General features: G+C 37.3%; 1 protein-coding gene across 1 annotated transcript in view; it reads right to left on the bottom strand.

Moving 5' to 3' along the window:
- LAMA4 (laminin subunit alpha 4) overlaps window positions 1-21332 on the bottom strand; it is a 148189-nt gene that overhangs the window by 11810 nt on the left and 115047 nt on the right. The window contains 13 exon segments of the mRNA XM_036871934.1: window positions 787-974; window positions 5879-6032; window positions 7864-8028; window positions 8948-9081; window positions 10727-10864; window positions 11321-11459; window positions 13064-13206; window positions 14637-14768; window positions 17844-18015; window positions 18482-18615; window positions 19496-19658; window positions 20119-20264; window positions 20935-21111. Coding sequence (XP_036727829.1) covers window positions 787-974; window positions 5879-6032; window positions 7864-8028; window positions 8948-9081; window positions 10727-10864; window positions 11321-11459; window positions 13064-13206; window positions 14637-14768; window positions 17844-18015; window positions 18482-18615; window positions 19496-19658; window positions 20119-20264; window positions 20935-21111 — 1985 coding nt within the window.

Here is a 21332-nt window from a genome sequence, read left to right as displayed (position 1 = left end):
TATCACATGCTAAAAACAGCTACCAGAATGTATAGAAATTAAATAAAAATTTCTAGAAATTTAGCTCTAGGCCATAGGTAAGATACATTTATGAGGCTAATTTCCAGTCTGATTAACTCTAAATTTTTCCTGAAGAATACAAAATACTGATTCTGCCCATTAGGAAAACAGGAAATTAGAAGGCATTAGGAATTTCTTATTGAATGCACTGCTTGTATGAATGTTTGAAAGAGCTATATAAGACCTATATAAGAATATTTGGGTGCTAACAGTTTACAAAGAAATCTTCAATAATACTAAATAACCTGGAGATTTGTGAAATACCAGGAAGAGTGATGAACTTTAGAGATAGTTTGAGGGCCAACAGAGATACAAGCGCATTTGTATTTTCAGTGTCTTTCCTTATTAACCTTCCAGCAGTTCAGATGCATTCCCATTTACAATCTGAAAGCAATTTGTATGGGGGAGGGAAGGTGATAGCAAGGTTAAATGATGAGTCATTTAAAATTTACCCCATCTTCCTTTCTTTGATTGTCTTTTCTTTTTGATAAAGTACAGCAAACTCCTAGGAGAATGCTGTTTTATGCACCTTACTTTTGGGAAGAAAGTCACAGAGAATTATTTGTTGGACAGTATGAATCATGTACTATTTAGTATTCGTTTTGATGATAAATGAATAAGATTAATTTGGCACAGAAAAATTATAGGAAAAGGATGACATATGGCAAATAAGGATGCAGCCCAGCCATGGCATCAAGTTTCTGAAAGGATAGTATGTTACTTTACTTTTCACCAAAATCTCCTTTTAAGTGTTCAAACTCTTGGCGGCTGTTGGCTGTCCCTCCGTACTGATAGGCGTGCTCTATTGCTCTAGGGCTGTTGGAAAGGTGGCAGTGAGAGTCTCTTGGAACATTCCTCTCTAGGAATTTCAGGTCAACAGGATCCCATGAAGGAGCATCTTTACTTTTCTCTCCCTATAACAATAGGCAATGAATCATTTAAGGGACAAAACTGACATACTAGTAGCAAAAATTCATTTTTGATTTTCTTATCATTAATAATGATGATAAATAATTAAAGGGTATATTATTTGTGCATTTTCCACTCATAAAATATTAGGCCTCTCTCTTCCTTCCTCCACCACCATAAGAAAATGCCAGCAGTAGCTGCAGCAGTAACAACAACAAACAACAACAACAGAGTATGTTAACAAATCCAAAATTCTAGTCTGTGATAATGAAGCTATAGAGACAAGTGCTCTGTGATTTAAATTAAATGCACATATTAATCAATGATGAAAAATGAAAAAGCTGGCAATAAAATAACCCTGAGACAAATCAATAAAAATCCTCATATCATATGCAACAATATCACTTGAATACACATATTATTATTTACACATCCTGTATAAAAAGTTAACAACTTAGTAATATCCTCAAAATATTTAAGAATATTTTTGGTGATATGTAGCAAACCTATGTGACAGGATATAAAACAATTTTTAAAAACTATCTTGTGCTCTTAAAATTGCACTACTGATTTTAAAATTTAGAATTGTGAAACTATAGACTAATATTTAATGGTCAGTCAATTTCTGAAGCAGAAGTACATGCAAGTAAATCTGAGCATTCATCTACTCCTTTATTCAAGCAAATGTTTATTGAGTACCTAATAGGTAGGAGTGAAGGGGAAAGAAATCAACGTTTCTGTGTGCCTTCCATGGGCAGTGTGTGGTGGGGAATAGAAAGGTGAGTGAGACATGCTTCCTGTTTTTTAAGGACGGAAAATTGATCTGGAAGAATAGGCTTTTAAACAACAAATTGGAAGACAGGTTGTTGCTGAACAGAAAGGACCTTAGATGACCTGGTAAAGAAGGGGGTCTTGTGTTTTAGGTGATGAGGAGCCACTCAGGTTTGAAAAGCAGGGAGTGGCCTGATCTGACCCACTTGGGAAGAAATCCTGCAACAAAGCAAGGGGAGAGAGAGAGGAAATGTTTGGCGCTAGGGAGAACTGGAGAACACGGTAAGAGTCAGGATGAGACACAGGATTAGAGGAGAAAAGACAATTTCTGGTTCAGATTGTTGAATGAATGCACACATGTAGTTTTCCTCCTCCTTAATTCCCACTGAAATGTCAGAAGAACTATACACATAAAAATAAATCCACAATAGTCCTGGAAGTCTATGAGGCTTTCTACTAGTCGAACAAAGCAGTGTGGAATTTCCAGAAGATAATAATACAGATTGGAACAGACTGACAATAAAATTCTTAATCTCATATGGGCAAAAGATAAGACCTCCAAAAAAAATCAGTGTTCCAGGCAAATCCCAGAATCACCCTCAAAATACAGGTATGGTGGGCAGAGGGCAGATGAATGAATGAAAGGGCAGACCAGCTGTGCCAGTGCCCTGCTCTCAGGGCAGAGGCTCTTAAAGTTGGGTTCTGATACTGGAAACTCTCTCAGTGGTGGTTAGATTGGAGAAAGTGAAGTGGTGCTCAGAGACTCACCTGTCCTAAAGAAAAGCCCACCTGGTTCTACCATCCCTTCATCTGTTCCTCACATAGTTGTCAGGACTCAGAACCTGATTCACTGCTACAGAAGCAAGCCTTCTCTCTTGGATGGAGGAAGTACATCCAATCACCAATGTGTTTGTGGTTGGCCCAGGCTCTCACCTATAAAGAACGGCCATAGCTTCAAGCTACGGGTGGGCAGAATGGGCTGGAGTGGGGCTTCGGGGAGACTCTTTTTCTCTAATGTATCTTGGGAAATTTCCCCTGACTCCACACTGTATTCCAACCCCAGTGGAGTAACAAGCCTTATAATGGGAGATTGATCACCTTTGTCTCATTGAGGAACAAAGCTGGAAATGGTGTGCATGTGGCATGGAGGGTGCGGGTGAGAGATTGGTGGGGGTCGGGGACTTTCCCCAACTCTGGCCATTCTTCATTCTCTCCATTCCAGTGGAGAGGATCTCACTTTTTCTCAACCAGTGTATCCACTTAGCTGTGAGAGGAGAGTGACAGTAACTTAGACGACAGGGGCTCAGCAAAGCAGGGCTTGTTGGATCACGAGTCTCAACTGAGCAGCCTTGCCTTTCTCTGCTTCAGTGTGGGAATACATGGACTAGGACCTGTCTCTTGTCTGCTGCAAAAATTAATAAAATTTATAAATGGCAACCAAATACCCTAAATCCTCTGTGGATATATGCTCTGAATAACAATAAAAAAAGAAAAGTTATAATTTAATCAATTGCTTTGCTACCATATAACACAGAGACTCAGTTTACTATCCCAAAATGGGTACGTGTGTGGGGATTCCCACTGAACCCCACTAGACTTTACCAGTGTAATTTCTTTCTCTGAAGGTCTATTAGTTGCAAACCAACTGGTGGTACCAACTTCAATTTAGTATGATTCTTTTGTTTCAGATTATAGCCAAACTGGTTGAGCTACTTAAGACAAAGAGGGAAATGTGTTATAAGGATATAGGAGTATCTTCCACAATCCAAGAAAAGAAAGTGTAGTGGGGGTCCTACCACAGGCAAGAATCAGGAACTGGAAAGCTAGGAAGAATTAAGGCACTCCTTTTCTGGAGGTTTCTGGTATCTCAGCTTTGTTTTTCTCAGTGTTTGCTTTCATTCTCCTTTTCTCTGCAGGACAGCTTTCTGCCTTTTTCTATAAAGAGTATATTATTTGTGCATTTTCCATTTATGAACTATTAGGCCTCTCTCATAATAACCATAATAAATAAAGTCTATAATAAATTAAAATGTGATAGGTGCTATGGAAAAAAGAACAGCTAGGAAAAGGTAAAAGATCAGTAGTAGTGGTAGAAGGCAGGAGGTGGGCTGGGGTATAAAATAAGGGCTAAGATACATCAACATCGAAAAAACAAACAATCCAATTAAAAAATAGGAAGAAGACCTGAATAGACACCTTTCCAAAGAGGAAATGCCAAAAGCCAACAGGCACGTGAAAAGATGCTTAACATCACTAATCATCAGGGAAATGCAAATCAAAACCACAGTGAGATATCACCTCACACCTGTCAGAATCGCTATCATCAAAAAGAACACAAATTGGTGAGGATGTGGAGAAAAAGGAACCCTCTGACACTGTTGGTGGGGATTTAAATTGGTGCAGCCGCTGTGGAAAATAGTATGGAGGTATCTCAAAAAACTAAAAATAGAACTACCATATGACCCAGCAATTCCACTACTGTACATATATCTGAAAAAACAAAAACTCTGATTTGACAAGATACATGCACCCCAATGTTCATAGCAGCATTGTTTACAATTGCCAAGATATGGAAGCAACCTAAATGGCCATCAACAGATGAACAGATAAAAAGATGTGGTATATATATACACAATGGAATACTAATCAGCCATAAAAAAGAACAAAATTTTGCCATTTGCAGTAACATGGATGGACTTGGAGGCATTATGTGAAGTGAAATAAGTCAGAGAAAGGCAAATACTGTATGATGTCACTTATATGTGGAATCTAAAAAATGCAACAAACTAGTGAATATAACAAAAAAAGAAGCAGACTCATAGAGAACAAACTAGTGGTTACCAGTAGGGGGAGGAAAAGGGGGAGGGACAATATAAGGGTAGGGAAATAAGAGGTACAAACTATTAGGTATAAAATAGGCTACATGGATATATTATACAACATGGGGAATATAGCCAATATTTTATAACAACTATACATGGAGTATAACCTTTAAAAATTGTGAGTCACTATATTTATACCTGTAACTTATATAATATTATACAGCAACTATACTTCAATTTAAAAAAAACAAATAAAATAAAATAGGGGTTAAGGTAGGGCTCACTGAGCAGATGACAGTTGGGCAGTCCTAGAAGGCAAAGGAGTTGTCCATGCAGATATTTGGGGGAAGAGTGGTCCAGGCAAGAGGAAAGCTCAAGTGAGGATCTTAGGCAGGAGTGTACATGGCCTGTTTTAGAAATAGCCAGGAGATCAATGGGAGGAGAAGAGTGAGTGAGGGAAAGACGCCTGGAAAATATAGGGCCTCTTATGACATTGTAGGAACTTGAGCATTTACTCTGAGTGAAGTGGGGGGCCACTTTGAGCAGAGGAGTAACATGATAGGGCATGTTTAAAAGGATCTGGTTGTTGTGCTGAGAATATACTATCGGGGAACAAGGTAAAAGCAGGGAGTCTTCTTGGGAGGCTATTACAGTAATTCATATGGGAGATGATGATGGCTTGGACCAGGATGGGAGCACTGGTACTTGAGTGCATTGTTAACACTGGACCAGGAAGGAGTAGGGAGGGTTAGATTGAAAGAATGAGAAGGAATTAGACTTTCACTTGTAATGAAGGCAAATAATGTACATGCTAGGAGTAAATGAACGAGAAAGAATAGTCATCAGTGAACGCAATTTAAGACTCAAGAATTTGATGAAAGAGCTGCCTTAGTTGATGCCACAGGTCAACTGTGTGAGTGGTTAAAATGAAGGTCAAGGAAGGAGGGGAAAACAGGGTAAGATCAGAAACTAATAATTTCCATGACTGTGACAGAAACCAGAGATTGTTATGTGAAAGCAAATGATACTAGAGAATTAGCACAATAAATAATATATATTATAAAGTACAGAGCAATTTTAACCATTGTAATGAAAAGTAGTTGGAAGTATGAGTAAAAGCTTATTCAAACTGTTTTTCTGGGAACAAGAAATGATACAACAAATCTGGTAAACTGCAGTATCAGATACTACAAGAATCGTATCTTTCATATATACACAGTTGCAAACAAGAGTAAATTCTATAAAGCATCAGTGTCTAGAACTGTGTGTGTGGAATACAAGGGCAATCAAGAAGTTGGCATGGCATTATATTTTACCTTTTTATTCTGACTTGTTTTAGGCTTTGAGGAATTTTTTCCTTTTTTGTGAAGGAGAAACAATGGCGAAGACTCAATGGGACACTCATAAAGAGAAGTATGGACCTTTTCAGAATACCGCTGGAAATCTTCAACCTCCACATCTCTATCCAACCTGTGTTTGTAATAGAGGAAAGAAAAACCTTAAAAATGTTGTTTAGAATTACATGATGAAACTATGGCAGTCAAAGAACTTTAGCAATTAAAATGTGTGTGTGTGCACACGTACATGATGGGCCTTTATCCAACAACCACTACCTTAATGAGAACCCTTGAAATGATCATTTAACCAATTAACCAATAACTTTGTACCTGGGACCAGCACATTCTGACAGATGAACATGTTTTCCCTCACCATGCTCTGGGTGATGGGGACCTCATCTGTGTTACTTAATCTGTATTAAATTCCTTCCTTGCATGTTTTTGTACTCAGGGGGCCCTCACTGTCTTTGTTAAGTACAAAACAAAAACGGAGCCTACAGAATGGGAGAAGATATTTGCAAACAATATATCTGATAAAGGGTTAATATACAAAATACACAAAGAACTCATACAATTCAACATAAAAAAACCAAACAGCTTGATTAAAAAAGGGGGCAGAGGACCTAAATAGACATTTCTCCAAAGAAGACATACAGATGGCCAACAGACATGTGAAAAGATGCTCAACGACACTAATCATCGGAGAAATGCAAATCAAAACTACAAAGAGATACCACCTCACACCTGTCAGAATGCCTGTCATAAAAAAGACAAGATATAACAAGTGTTAGTGAGGATGTGCTAACCCTCAATATAAATTGGTGCAGCCACTATGGAAAGCAGTATGGAGGTTCCCCAAAACATTAAAAATAGAACTGCCATATGATCCAGCAATTCCATTGCTGGGTATTTACAGAAGAAAACAAAAACACTAATTTGAAAAGATATATGTACCCCTATGTTCATTGCAGCATTATTTACAATAGCCACAATATGGAAGCAACCTAAGTGTCTACTGATAGATGAATGGATAAAGATGCGGTATATATATGTATATGGAATATTATTCAGCCACAAAAAATGAAATCTTGCCATGTGTGACATGGATGGATCTAGAGGGTATTATGTTAACTGAAATAAGTCAGATGGAGAAAGACAGATACTACATGACTTCACTTATATGTGGAATCTAAAAAACAAAACAGACAACAAAACAGAAACAGAGCCATAGATACAGACAGCAAATGGGTGGCTGCCAAAGGGGAGGTGGGGGTGCAAAACCGGTGAAGAGGGTTAAGAGGTACAAGCCCCTCTTACAACGTAAATAAGCCCCAGGCATGTAACAAACAGCAAAAGGGGTACAGTAGATAATACTGTAATAATGGTATGGGGACAGATGGTTAGCAGAATTATCTTGGTGAGCATTTCATAACGTATGCAAATGTCAAATCACTATGTAGTACACCTGAAATTAACATAATACTGTACGTCAACTAAATTTCAATAAAAGAAAAATGATGAAAAAAAGTCATGCATTAAATTTCATCCTTTAAGGATGATTTGGGTATGTTGCTCTGTACTATACCATTGATAATAAGTACAGAAATAATCGCATTTAATATTTATAGTTTGCTGTATGCAAGCTTGCTGTACGCAAGGTGCTTTATGCACATTATCTCATTTAATCCTCATAACAAGTCTACCAGGCAGGCCCTGTTATTATCTGCATTTTGCAGGTGAAGAAACGAAGGCTTACTTAGCCAATGTCATACAGAAATTAAAAGGCAAAACACCTACACACAAACCCAAGTGTGTCAGTTTCTCAAGCACATGCAAGCTTTTAATTACTACCCTCTAATGCCTCTGATATTTCATAGTTCTGTTTTAATACCATAAATATTTTCATTATTGACTTGATCTTCTTTATCAATCATGCAGATTTATGAATAATAAAAATATTATACCTGGTAAAGTAGGCATTACTTATACAGCCAGTGAAATTAGCATACTGGGGACTGATGGGTGAGCCACCAAAGTAGAACTTCTTTTCACCTGCTTGTGTCTGTTCCACTTTTCCTTTGGTAGGGTTCTTACTCCCAAGTCTGCTTTTATCTACTATCAATTCATACCTGTAAGGAAAAAGCTTCTTTAAGCACTACACAGCTAACATTTTACCTCGAGTTCCATTCTAGGTTGCAGGTTTTCTCATGGAATTGAAATGGAACATTTGGTTAGTGACAAGATAACAAGTTGCCAGACTCTTTGTGAGACTCAGGATAAAATGGTTGACTATGTCTATATGCAGAAAAGACTCTCCAAACCATGACTAGAATTTAAACCCATAGAAGCAAGTTCAGATGACTAGTCATTGGCAACTTTTTTTTTTTTTTTTTTTTTGGTGTGGAAGAATCAGAACATAAATCATGGTGATCATTTAATCACATTTGTGGGAAACTATTTTCATTGTAAAGCACATTGATAGTGATTGGAAATGCTGTCTTGAAAAGACCTTTTAATGTGTTTTATAATGGGAGGGCTCCATAGAAGTGGACATAGAATAGCAGCAGTCTACAACAGAGATTTCCTTCTTTTTCCAGAAAGACTTTCTTTTTATGAAAAAGAAACTCAGTATTACATATTTTAAAGATAAAGTTAGACTTTTTAAAGTGTGGCCGTAAATGCAACATTCTCAATTGTTTAATTAAAACCTAATGAAACCAATTGTTTGCTGAGCTCCTTCTATGTGCAAAACACTGCACTCCACTTAGTAAGTGCTATGTGCAGGTACTTCCCTCAAGGAGATTATAGCTTATGGTTTCACTGGGAAAAAAACTTTACATACTTGTTAGTTAATTTTATAGTGATTTATTTGGCATGCCTTAAAAATTAATATCAATTTTTAAAAAGAAGGTAAGTTGTTCCTTCTATCATTTTTTTAAACACTATAAAAGTAATAATATAGTCTATTATTCACAGTGGTCACTGGGCGGAATCATGCCCTACAGATAAAGCCACCTGGTGGAAAGAAAATGAAGTGAGGAGCTGTACCTTGCGGGGGAGACAGAGGTAATGATGAAGTGGGACAGCCCGTCATTATACTGCTTATCTGCAGACTGCACCTTGATTCCCTTTACATCCATGATCACAGTGCCATTATCCAATGAAATGGAGAACACGTCTGACTGAAATGCAAGCACAGGTTTTTTAACGAGGGAGGCCAGGTATCCAAAAGATGGACACGTTTTCAACACTTACTTAATGGGATTGCTTAAAGGAACACCCATCGTGTGGGAAGTTTGCTTGAAAAATAATTTCTATGAACAACAACAACAAAATACTCTATTGCTTGTATTGGTGTTACCTATAAAATCAGGTACATTTCAATGGAAAGAGGAATTTCCTGTATTTTGAACTGAAAATTTCAGGTGATTTTGTCATGCTAAGTAGTTGTCATCCCAGCATCAGTTACTTTCTTAACTCAGGCATTTCTATTCTGTCATCAGTCTCACTTTTGAAAAGGCAATATTTGAATTTCCTTGGGGATGTAGCTAGATGACCAGGCAAGGGTTAATTTGCTAATGTGGCTTTTAAAAATGTTTCACTTTTCATCTACAGAGGCAGGAAAATTTAAAAATAGCAGAAGTTAACATCTTTTTTTGAATTTGCTTGTCTTAAAATATTGGCAAAATGATAATTTTCCTTCTCTTCCCTTATGTGGGCATCAACCTCTACAGTTAGCCCTCAACATAACTACTTTTTGTGGACAAAAGGTATTATTTAACTAACCATGGTAATCTGAGGCAGGTTTGAGGCAGAGGTCCTACAAAGTGTTTTGGGTAAATCCTCACAGATGCTACTGATTTAAATTGGATATAAATGTGACAGATACAAGGTAATAAGAATGAAAAGTAAAAGCTGCTTTTATAAATCATATTATGACCTGCTCCATCAGTGTATATATTGGTGATGACCTTTTCAGAGATAAATCAGTTAGATCTTAAGGTCACCAAACTTTTACAAACCTTATTTTATTCTCGACACAGTATATCTTTATATATATCTTTATAAGCTGAGCTACAGTGTTCTATAGCAAATTCAAGAACTATTTCACAAACTGAATCACACATGAGTTTGTATATATACACAGAGGTTCTTCACATTTTTTGTGCTATGCACTCTATCGGCAGTTTGGTGATATGGACCCCTTCATAAAATATTTTAAAATCACTGAACAAAATATGTAGGCATACAAAGGAAACCAATTACATTGAAATACAGTTTCAAAATATTGAAACAATAAATATGTGATATAGTTATATATGTACTTCTATATTAAGGCACGAAATAATAAAATCTATTAGCAGATCTAATAACTACTGCAATTTAGAAGTAGCAATGAGCAAAAATGATATTTTGAGATACCCGTGACAACTATAAAGTGCAATGAAAAATGCCTGGGATTTCTATTAATGACAAAGTCACAGGTACTGCTAATATTACTGTGGTTTGTTGCCAACAATCACAATTGAAGAAAATGCTAAATTTTAGTTAGAGAAAATAAAGTTGTAATTTTTTCTCACCTAGTTCACAGACCCACTGAATTCTTTCCATGAACCCCTGAGAGGTGGGTCTATGAAGCCCAGGTTAAAAACTCCTCATATACAATATATATAATATTTTACAAAGTGTCTGAAATGAGACATTTGTGTGTGTACACGAGTCAAAATTAATCTGAATTGAAAATCACTTTTAATGTGCTTAAAAGTATTTTCAATAGACAAAACAATTACCACAAAGAAGCTTCCACAGGGAAAAACAAATACTTACCCCTGAAGCATAATAGAATAGTAACCCATTTGGCTGTAATGTTCGGAAATTAAAACCTCCCTCAAAGCCATCGAAAAAAGATATTTTCTGAATTGAAGCAATGAAACTCTGTCCATTGAAATATGCTCTGCGAGATATCTGTGTGCCAAAGAAAGTAGGAATACAATGTTTGTGATAATTATCAAATGCTTAAAATGTCCATTTCTTACATACCAAAGGCCTTATCTGCTAGCTCCTACGTTAATAGTTATGTTTTAATTTCTGGTTTATACTGGAATTCAGGCATGCTAGCCTTCCTTCTGTATGCCTCTAAAAGGTGGGGTTTCAGCTTCCCTACTTCCTCCACCATGAGTGAGTGAAGATGCTCCCGCAGCCTCTATGGGCTTTGGAAGCCCCAACCATTGAAAAGTGAAGCAACTGGACAAGTCACAGAGGATCCCCACAAGCCTTTTTAGCTTAATGATTCTTCTTTCCACTGGTGGCAGAAAAGAGCCCAAGGTGTACACAGGATCACAGAGAAAAAAGCTTTTTCAGCTTTTAAGAGCGGTTAAGTTTCTTGTCTATTTATTAAAAACCTTTTGATCGTGTACTTACAAGAGAGTCTTCTGGGCATCCATAACCAACTCCCAGGGTTTCTGTCTGTTCTAATAAATTGAAATCTTTCTTTTGGAACTGGAAACCCTTCATGCATCCTCTGAAATTGATATCCAGGGGAAGGTGTACTCTTAGGGTCCTGGAAAAGAAAATTAGTCTTTACTGATATAGCCATGATGATGATGGTGGTGGTGGTGATGATGATGTTACCCTACATATGTAGGATATAAAAATTTGATTTTATTTATAGTTATTTTTAATAGCTGTATAATTATTCATATTCTCATACCTTCTTTCATAAGCACATAGTAATGTCTAATCTTTGCATACAGAACAGCTTTATTCTGCATGAAGCCAATTTGTTTACTTCTTTATAGTTTTCAAGATCCTTTAACTTACATTAGCTCATTTTATCTGTATAACAATTCAGTGATATAGATGGTGATGCTATTATTTCCCTTTTACAGATGATTACTAGGTTGAACCATAATGAACTGACATATGTATGGGTCAAAAATTGGCAGTTTCACATGGTTTACCTATAAAGTGAAACTGAGAAATATTAAGTAATTTTTTTTAATGTCACAAGTGGTAAGTTAGGATTTGAACCCGGGTCTTCAGTCTTCCACTAATCCACTTGGGTCATGAACTCATTTACTTGTCCTTAATGTATCTGCAACACACTAATCAACTAAGGCTAGAGAAGTTTTTAGTGAACGTTGGGCCTCTGGAGCAATAGGAAAGTGAGAAATCCTTTATCTTTAAGATCAAGGATGGCATTTTGCTCCAAACTGTAATCCTAGCACCCATCATTATGGCTAATAGATAGGAAGTGCCCAAGAACATATTATTGGATATTGTATGAATATGAAGTTAATTTTGAGCAAGTTACAATGACTTCCATGTATTTTAGGTGAACACTGGCCAAATTAAGGGGTAACAGTCCCACTGTACTCTGCTCTGACAAGATCGTACCTGCATGACCATGCTAATGGACAGACTGAGGTGCACATACAGCAACCATAATGGTTAAAGATCCCATGTGGCATGGCTGAAGGAACTGAGAGGATATTTAGTTTGGAAAGGAAGCTTACGGTTGGGGCCTCATCGCAGAACAATTAGAATTTCTGGAGAATGGTCCTGGGTAATGATGTTTATAAAAGTTCTCTAGGTTATTCTAATGAGAACCAGGGTTGAGAGTGACTGGACTGGAATATCCTAAGGTTGTCTCTCATTTTTAAGAGTCTCTGATGCTATGAACTGATTGTAATAAGAGGCAGCTGAATTTTTGAATATATTAGAGTAATGTTTCATTATACTTAATTCACAACCCCCACAGGCTTAAAATTTTTATTTACCCTAAGATGCTATTTGAGAGTTCAAATAAGTCTAAATTAATACTAAAACAAAAGTAAATGAACACAACGCTTCTTTGTTTTCACATAATACACATGCTCCACCTTTCCTCTTGCGGATAAGAAATACTGCATTAGACTATGTTTTAAGAGTAATAAATAATTAAAGAAATCTGTAGATCACATCTACTAGATGACAATTTAAGGGGGTCATGAGGACTAGCTGCACAGGGCCCACGGGTGAGTGACTGTGTGTGTGCTCCTGTAAACGTGTACAGCAGTAGTAGGTGGGAATGCTCCAACATTTACTACACCTCTCCTGGATGTTGAAGCCTCAGCCCAGTGCTTCGTTAGGAACAAGCAGCTTAACAACAACAAAAAAGCTTACCTTGATTCTAAGATTTCTGGGGGAGCTCCTCCAATGTATATGTCTGTAAAAGGTACTTTCATCTTTTCATTGTCCATGCTCTTGACATGTCGCCTGTCAACTACCAAAATCATTTTCTTATCATTGTGGTAAATGATTGAGATCTGGGAGAAATAATGCATAGTAAGTTGATCACTGCTTAACAATCACCTTTTTGAAGACTGCTATATATTTTAATTATTCTGGTTGTAAGAGCTGGGCCTCCATGTTCTTATGCTTGTTTGTTCACAAAGCGGGGAATAGATCTTCCTTTCTTACTCACAGACATGAAAACTCTTACTTACATAACCAGAAGTTCGTATTTGCTGGAGAAGGGTTTCCATATGGAGACAGAGCTAGCCCAAGAAAAATTTTGCTATGAGACCAACTGTTTTATTTTGCCCCTTTGAGGGGATTCAGGAAAAAAATTATAAACAGTTACCTTCTGGACCCTGGACTGAATGCTGCCAGGTGTCATTTTTTGGTGGTGTAGTGAGATGCTTTAATGAATGTGGGAAAATGCCAGTCAGAGAAATAGTTAAACTATTCTTTTATTGTAAACCATCCTCATGAAGGCTATGGACTTTGAACTGAAAAGAGAAATATAGCTTCTGCATTTCAGTTCAACTTAAAAGATACTATGCCTTTTATATATTTTATTGAAGTGTAGATTTAAAGTAGTTGTTAGTGAAAATAGATGAAATATATTATCAGTATACTTCACATCTGTTTCAGGACTAAAGAGCATTCTTTGTGGGTTTTCTTTATAAGAAAATCTGTGTTACTATTTTCTAAGTTTTGGATAAATGGTTTAAAAGGAAATTATTTACTTATATCTACTCTTTTTACATTTAATGGGACTCAAGGAAAAAGCAAAAAAATGGCTGTGTATCTACACTCTCATTTTCAACAAATGTATAGAAATGCCATTGTAATCAAGAGATAGAGTATTAATGGGAGTCTTTTGATCAATGAAGCAATTAAAATGAATCTTCACTGACTCTTTTATTAGAAACTCCAATGTGGGACTTCCCTTGTAGCACAGTGGTTAAGAATCCGCCTGCCAATGCAGGGGACATGGGTTCAATCCCTGGTCTGGGAAGATTCCACATGCTGCAGGGCTACTAAGCCCATGTGCCACAACTACTGAGCCTGTGTGCCACAACTACCGAAGCCTGTGCGCATAGAACCTGTGCTCTGCAACAAGAGAAGCCACCGCAATGAGAAGCTTGCACACTGCAATGAAGAGTAGCCCCCGCTCATGGCAACTAGAGAAAGCCTGTGCACAGCAAAGAAGACCCAACGCAGCCAAAAATAAATAAATAAATAAATAAATAAATTTTAAAAAAACAACTCCAATATGATAAAATATCCATTCTTTTAAAGCAAATATTATCCTGGAGTTGAGTAGGTGAGGGCCTTTCACTTGGTTTTTATATGTGAAGGTGTTCAGTTTAATTACTTTCTCACCTATCTCATTTGACCATCTGATTAGATCAGTATATCTAAATACAAATAAAACAAAACAAAATACTCAAACTGCAACGATCAGTACCTCATGGTATTTTGCATCATTAATTTGAGCTTTCTTCATTGTGTCTTCAAGATGCACAGGGCCGTTGCTAAACCCAAAGTCATAGGACACATGTAGGTAACCATTGCGCATTTCCAGGCTGAAAAACATACTCTGTGGAGAAGAAAAAAAGTTATAAGACGTGAGCATCTGCTATTATGAAAGAGAAGGTTTAGCTGAATTTGAGAAATAACACTGTATTCTTTATTATTGAAACTGTTTGAAGACTAAAGAAGTCTCATGATATTCTTATTATGAAATAAAAATCACAACTACATCCATATCAGCAGTTATGTCTCATTCATACACCAAAATTTTAATATTTATCTACAATTTAAAACAACTATCTTCTATTGTTTTTCATTTACTTTGTGAATTAATGAAATTTTAAATTTACCTTACTGACCTTTAACAATCTTGAAAACAGAGTATTATAGACCATATGTATTCAACTGCTCTTTTTTAAGGCAACATTTCAAAGTTATAACAGGCCAATAGATGTGATTACATTTCATTTTAAGAGCAAAACTGGTAACACTGAAAAAGAATTCCAAGGTATGCTGAAAAGAATCTTAGAAAATTATCAGCAAATATGGACCTAAGAAAAAGAAGGCCATTCCTGTGTTATTTTGAAACACTGGAGTTATGTAGATAAATACGGAATTATTATGCACTTGGACCATGTGATATTCAAGAACCAAAGTAATTCTGTAACACTCAAGTAATTTACTGGTCAGGCTTGCTTGTTTTAGAAGATAGTTCATAGACACAAGAATTCAATGGATTTTTCGGGACTTCCCTGGTGGTCCGGTGGTTAAGACTCTGCACTTCCAATGCAGGGGGTGCGGGTTTGATACCTGGTCAGGGAGCTAAGATCCCACATGCCTCTCAGCCAAAAAACCAAAACATAAAAACAGAAGCAATATTGTAACAAATTCAATAAAGACTGAAAAAAAAAAATGGTCCACATCAAAAAAAAAAAGAATTCAATGGATTTGAAAAATAAAGTATTATGGAAAGTCCCTTTTCACAGAAAGTGATCTTTTGGACACAATTTATATACTCTTGAGAATGTGGAACAAAATCCACTGAGGGATAGAAAGAAAATATTTCAACTTCTATTTATACTCATTTTAAAACTCTAAAATAGAGAAAGAAGCTAACTTTTAATATTTAATACGTGGATTGACTCTGGGCCTTCATTTTGTCCTTTGGATGAATTTTCACGGGATTTAGATTCACACAGTATGTGAGGCTTTGAGAATGAAGTTCCACACTTGAAGGCGGGCCATGGCCCCCCCACCCATTTCTTTGTGTTTAGCCTATTGCAATTATTGACGTTTATGTGTGCCTGGTTACATGGATTCATGAGTGAGGTCACTTAATAATAGAATATTTACAGTAATTTTCTACTGAGATACAGTGATGTGAAAATATTTTGAGACACGTAGATGTTTGCAGATTATTTCCTGTAAGTTACTAAAAATGCTGTTAAGTTTCAAGAGGGTTACACATTTTCCTTATAAAATGAATTATTCTAAATTTATTGACCTTTATTTGTGATGACAAATGTCTTAGTAGTATAAGACCTATTAGCTACTAAAAAAAACATACTTGATCTGTAATTTCAAGGTAGGGGCATTATAACAATGGATGAGAAACTATTTTGGCAGGGAAGAAAGTTGTACTCTGGAGAGATGGGTTTCTTTAAAAAAAAAAAAATTATTTATTTATTTATTTATTTATGGCTGCATTGGGTCTTGGTTGCTGCACGCGGGCTTTCTCTAGTTGCGGCGAGCTGGGGCTACTCTTCGTTGCGGTGCGCGGGCTTCTCATTGCGGTGGCTTCTCTTGTTGTGGAATACGGGCTCTAGGTGCGTGGGCTTCAGTAGTTGTGGCATACGGGCTCAGTAGTTGTGGCTTGCGGGCTCTAGAGCACAGGCTCAGTAGTTGTAATGCATGGGCTTAGCTGCTCCGTGGCATGTGGGATCTTGCCGGACCAGGGCTCGAACCCATGTCCCCTGCACTGGCAGGCAGATTCTTAACCACTGTGCCACCAGGGAAGCCCTGGGGAGATGGTTTTTTAAAAATGCATATGGAACTTTTTCCATTGGTAAGTAAATTTGTTGATGAAAAGAAGGTAAGTATACTACCATAAAAACTCTCATATCTGCACTATTAAAACATTTCTGGAAAGAAATTTCTAACCTGTTCAAAAGTCTTTCAAATGAAGATTTTTAATGGTCTTGAATTCCTTTGTTAAAGTTTACAAAATGATACGATATCTGATTACCTTGCAAGAACTGACATCAGGAAAGATGAAAATGTGCCAGCTGAATTTCAAAGACAATTTTGCCTATTGGTGAATGAGACTGAATAACCGTACCATGATTTAGTAAGCACAGCCAATCATATATTTCCTACATTTTTATTTATATGAGGTATCTTGTCTAGTTATGATAGCCAATAAAACTTAGTACTGAAATAAGCTGGACTCAGGACAAAACTTGTCTCACAAAGCGTTTAATGAGACTTTCAAAAATACTTAAGCATGTTTAATTACACTGTTCTCACTAACACTGCCATTAATAATTTTTGTATCATTAGCAAAATAAAATTAATTTTATTTTACTTCATCTTTATTTTAAAATTGTATTTATTTTTATTCAGTATTTATATAAATTCTCTTTTTCCTAGTTTTGAATTTATATTCATATGTAGTATATGTATATCATTAATAAAGAGATGTATATGTGTGTGTGTGTGTATATATATATAAATATATATATACACACACGCACACACACACATACACACACACATATATATTAAGCATGCAAACTTCTTTTTAACTGATTAGGGCATATGATTTAAAAAGTCAGTGCTAAATTTCTGTAGACACATGCTCGCCTAGATCTTGGTGCTGATTTTCCTTAAAGTTCCCTTAGTTTATTAAAGGGGTTATATTTAATATACATCCAAAAATGTACTGCAGGGAAATGCATCTCATGGCTGCTTTTACTTACTGCTGACATCATTTCCCTGAAGGAAAAAAACCCAATTTTGCTTTCTAAGCTAAAACTTCAGTTTGATGGCATGACACACTCAACCTGGGAAGGTTCCTAGAAACGTGCATGGCAGAAAGTAAAGGCAATAAGCGAGAAGATGTAGGATTTTTATTTTTACTCACTCCATTGACCATCAGGAGCACAAGGCCGTTGTCAGCTGGTGTTCTAACTTCTATGTCAAAGCGAGTCACCTGACCGAATTTCCCTCTCCTCGTGATATCCCTCACCACGGCATAACTAGAACCATCGAAGAAATAGCTGGCAGCCCGACTCTGAGTAAAGGCCAGTTTATCTCTGAAATAAAAATACAAGGATCATATGAATATGACAGCTTCCGTTATGCTTTTCAAGTGAGGCCCTTTTAACACATTCTCACGACATTTTTCATGGGCCTTAATAGCATTTAAATGAAGTCCTGATGTCTGCATGGGAGACACAAAGAAGCATTTAAACAAATTGTTTGTAATGGATTTTTTTTTTCTCTACCCTATATGCTAAGATAACAGAAGGTTCTAGTGAGACCCCAGTCTCTGGAATCTGAAACCAAAGCTGCAAACAAGTAGTTTAACACTTTTAATAATAGTGCATGCTCATTATGGTAGAGAAGAACTGAAAAGTTGTGTGCAGGCATGACTATTATGCAGTTTCAAAACTGGTTTCCCCCAAGAAAAGACTGAAAACCTGAACATTTACCCACACTTGTTTCATCTGCAGCTCTTGCATGGCTATCAGTTTTTTAGTACTCTTAACACTTTCTTACCTGGCACAGGGCACTGACTTGGAGGGATCCATATTATAGATGTGCTTAAAGTTGTACAAGCTGATCACATCGTTGTTCAAAGTGGCCAATTCCAGGCAGCCAACGAAGCCAGGCAGGTTTAAGCTGGCAGGGAGCTGTGAAACAAGGTGAAGTCAACTGTGCCATGACCACATCTCATCCAGTCCACACAGATCAGGCAGTGAGACAACAGTAGGTCAAGGGGACCTTCCCACTGATAGAAATATCTTTCTAGACCTGAGTTTGTGTCTATTCTATGCTAAACCATTTAGAATAACAATGATTTTTCAGTTGTCTATATCTTAGAGAGGGTGGGGTTTATTGAGCATATACTATGTGCCAGTCACACACCTGACTGTGGATTCATGACCAAAGTCAATCCTTACACCAGCTCTGTGAAGTAGGTATTCCTGTCCTCACATAAAGAGAGGGAAAGTAATTCTCAGAGCGGTTCAATAATGTGCCTCTCACTAGTGAGTAACAGTTCTGCAACTGAAATCCTAGATCAACTCCCTGTCTTCCTGGGCCTTTCCTGTATCTGTCCTTCAACAGGTCTCATCTCCCCTCCTAGACCCCACCCCCTCCCTCATCCTAGGTATTTCATTTCAAGCCTGTATATTAGCTGAGATAACTGAGTTTTTGAAACTGTCATCTGTGAACTTGAAGACTAGCTATAAACCCACAAGGTACAGACATTCCTGCAGTAAGTGGGGGTAATTAATTACATATGCATGTATCAGAATGAAATAAATTGATATTCAAGTGTTAGATATAGCTTGAAAGTATTTGACATTATGAAAATATGGGTAGCACAGACCAGATTTAAGCAGCAGATTTACAGATCCTAATTCAGAATTCGACCACCCACTGAGCTAAACTCTTTTTTTAAAGATATTAAGGTTTCCATCCAAGCCCCGAATCACTGTAGGCTTTATGGACTTCTAAAAACAATTACTATAGATTTGCAGTAAGTCAAAGTATAGCTGGATAGCTCACCTTGAAGTTTGAAGGCACGCCACCAACATAAAACACAGTGTCCTCAGGATCCAGATCCAACAAGGAGTCATCTCCCGCAAATTCCCCCTTTTTAATAAACTTTTCCTCTGCGGTGCTACTTAGACTTGGGACTGTTAAAAACACCTTTCCGTGTTTTCCTACCCTGTTCAGATAAAGAATTTGCACTCTTTATTAGCCAGATAATTTGTAGAAAATATGTTTTTTTTTAAATGTCAAAATGTGAATGTCCCTTCATCACAGAATTGGTGATTTGATTTTGTCACTTTCATAAGCATTTATAGAATGTCAACAATCAAAGGGAAGGGGAAAAAAGACATTCCATCTTGGAATCAATTCATGGATTGGCCAGATTAAAAAAATCTAATAATCAGATTGCTCTTTAGAAGTGATGACTATTCTTTCTAATTTTTTGTTTCCCACTAAGGTATTTGTGAAGGAATACAGGAATAATGGAAGAAAGAGGAGCAACATCCACAGAAAGACTGTGTGTGTGTGTGTGTGTGTGTGTGTGTGTGTGTGTGTGCGCGCGCGCGCGCGTGAGTGCATTCAATAGATTTTTTATGAAATTTGCAGATGAGCCCTGTGTCACGGATTCACTTTACCTTTCAATCTTGACAATGCTGAAGTAAGCAGGCCAGGAACTGACAGGCTTGGAGTCCAGGGGAATCTCGACATCCTTAGTTCCCAAATTATAAACGTACACCAGGTTATCATTTTTGATTGCAAGACCCATGTACTCTTTTTTGGCCTGAAATGTCAAGAAGTCTCTTAAATAAAATCCATATGAATGAATATCATCTTTCGTTCTCATTTCTTTAAAGGACAATTAGCAATCCAGACGCTTGGCTGTATATAAGGCATGCCTGGCTTGAATTATTACCAAAGTGCCTGTTACACTGGGCAGCGCCTCGTCCTTTGCAGCCTCCCCGTGGCATCAGTGTGCTGCCCCTCCCCCCGATCCCTCCATGCCTGTCCAAATATACCTTGGGCAGGAAGGCAAGCAACTGCGGGCTTGTGGACATTTGATGGCTGCCAGGAGTGTGCTAACCTTGTTTGGTTAATCAGGGGATATAATGCAGCCTGGCAATACCGATTGCTATGCACCTTCAAAGCAGGGTTCAGCATGAAACATAATAGGCCTCTGCACTCTGGATGTCTTTGAAATGCTGCATTCAGACTCCTCAGAGTTAGCAGTGTGAGGCCGGTATGAAGAAACCACAGAAATATCCCACACAGAGAAGGAATTACTTGTCCTAAAGTCACTACTTTAGTCTTGGCCTTAAAATGGTCTATACCTTTTGAGGTGCTAGAATGGAAATTTTGTTTATTTGCACAGGTAGCTTTGTTTTAAGGCAAGAGAAAAAGCACTTATCTTTCCTTTCAACATTATTCCATCATTTACAACCACATGCTCTTACGTTTTTGCTTCCGAGGTATAGGACGAACTGATCTGCAGTCCCACCCAGCTCTGGTTGCTTCACAGGAGGAGGCTTCATGTACAGGCTCAGGGATGTAAAGGTCTTTAAGTCATCCATTCTGGCTTTGGGATGCACTTCGACTGCCGACTGACCATCAAACATCATGGAGACTTGGATCTGGAGTTACAAAATTATTCCATTAAAAGTACCCCGCAGAAATGGGCATAGTGCTTTCCCATGGTTCTCAATGGGCTTCCCTCATTCCTTATGAGGTCTCTGAGCTTTACCCATGACCTCCAAGCCTTTGTTTACTTATGTCCTCAACTTGTTTGAGAAAGGATTTAAGGAAGATAATATAGTTTAAATTTAAAGTGAGGTGAAAGAAAGCAGAACAAAAA

This window comes from Balaenoptera musculus, chromosome 12 (assembly GCF_009873245.2).
Source record: "Balaenoptera musculus isolate JJ_BM4_2016_0621 chromosome 12, mBalMus1.pri.v3, whole genome shotgun sequence".
NCBI lineage: Eukaryota > Metazoa > Chordata > Mammalia > Artiodactyla > Balaenopteridae > Balaenoptera > Balaenoptera musculus.
Note: the sequence above shows the minus strand (reverse complement) of the source record. Positions and strands in the feature narration are given on the sequence as shown.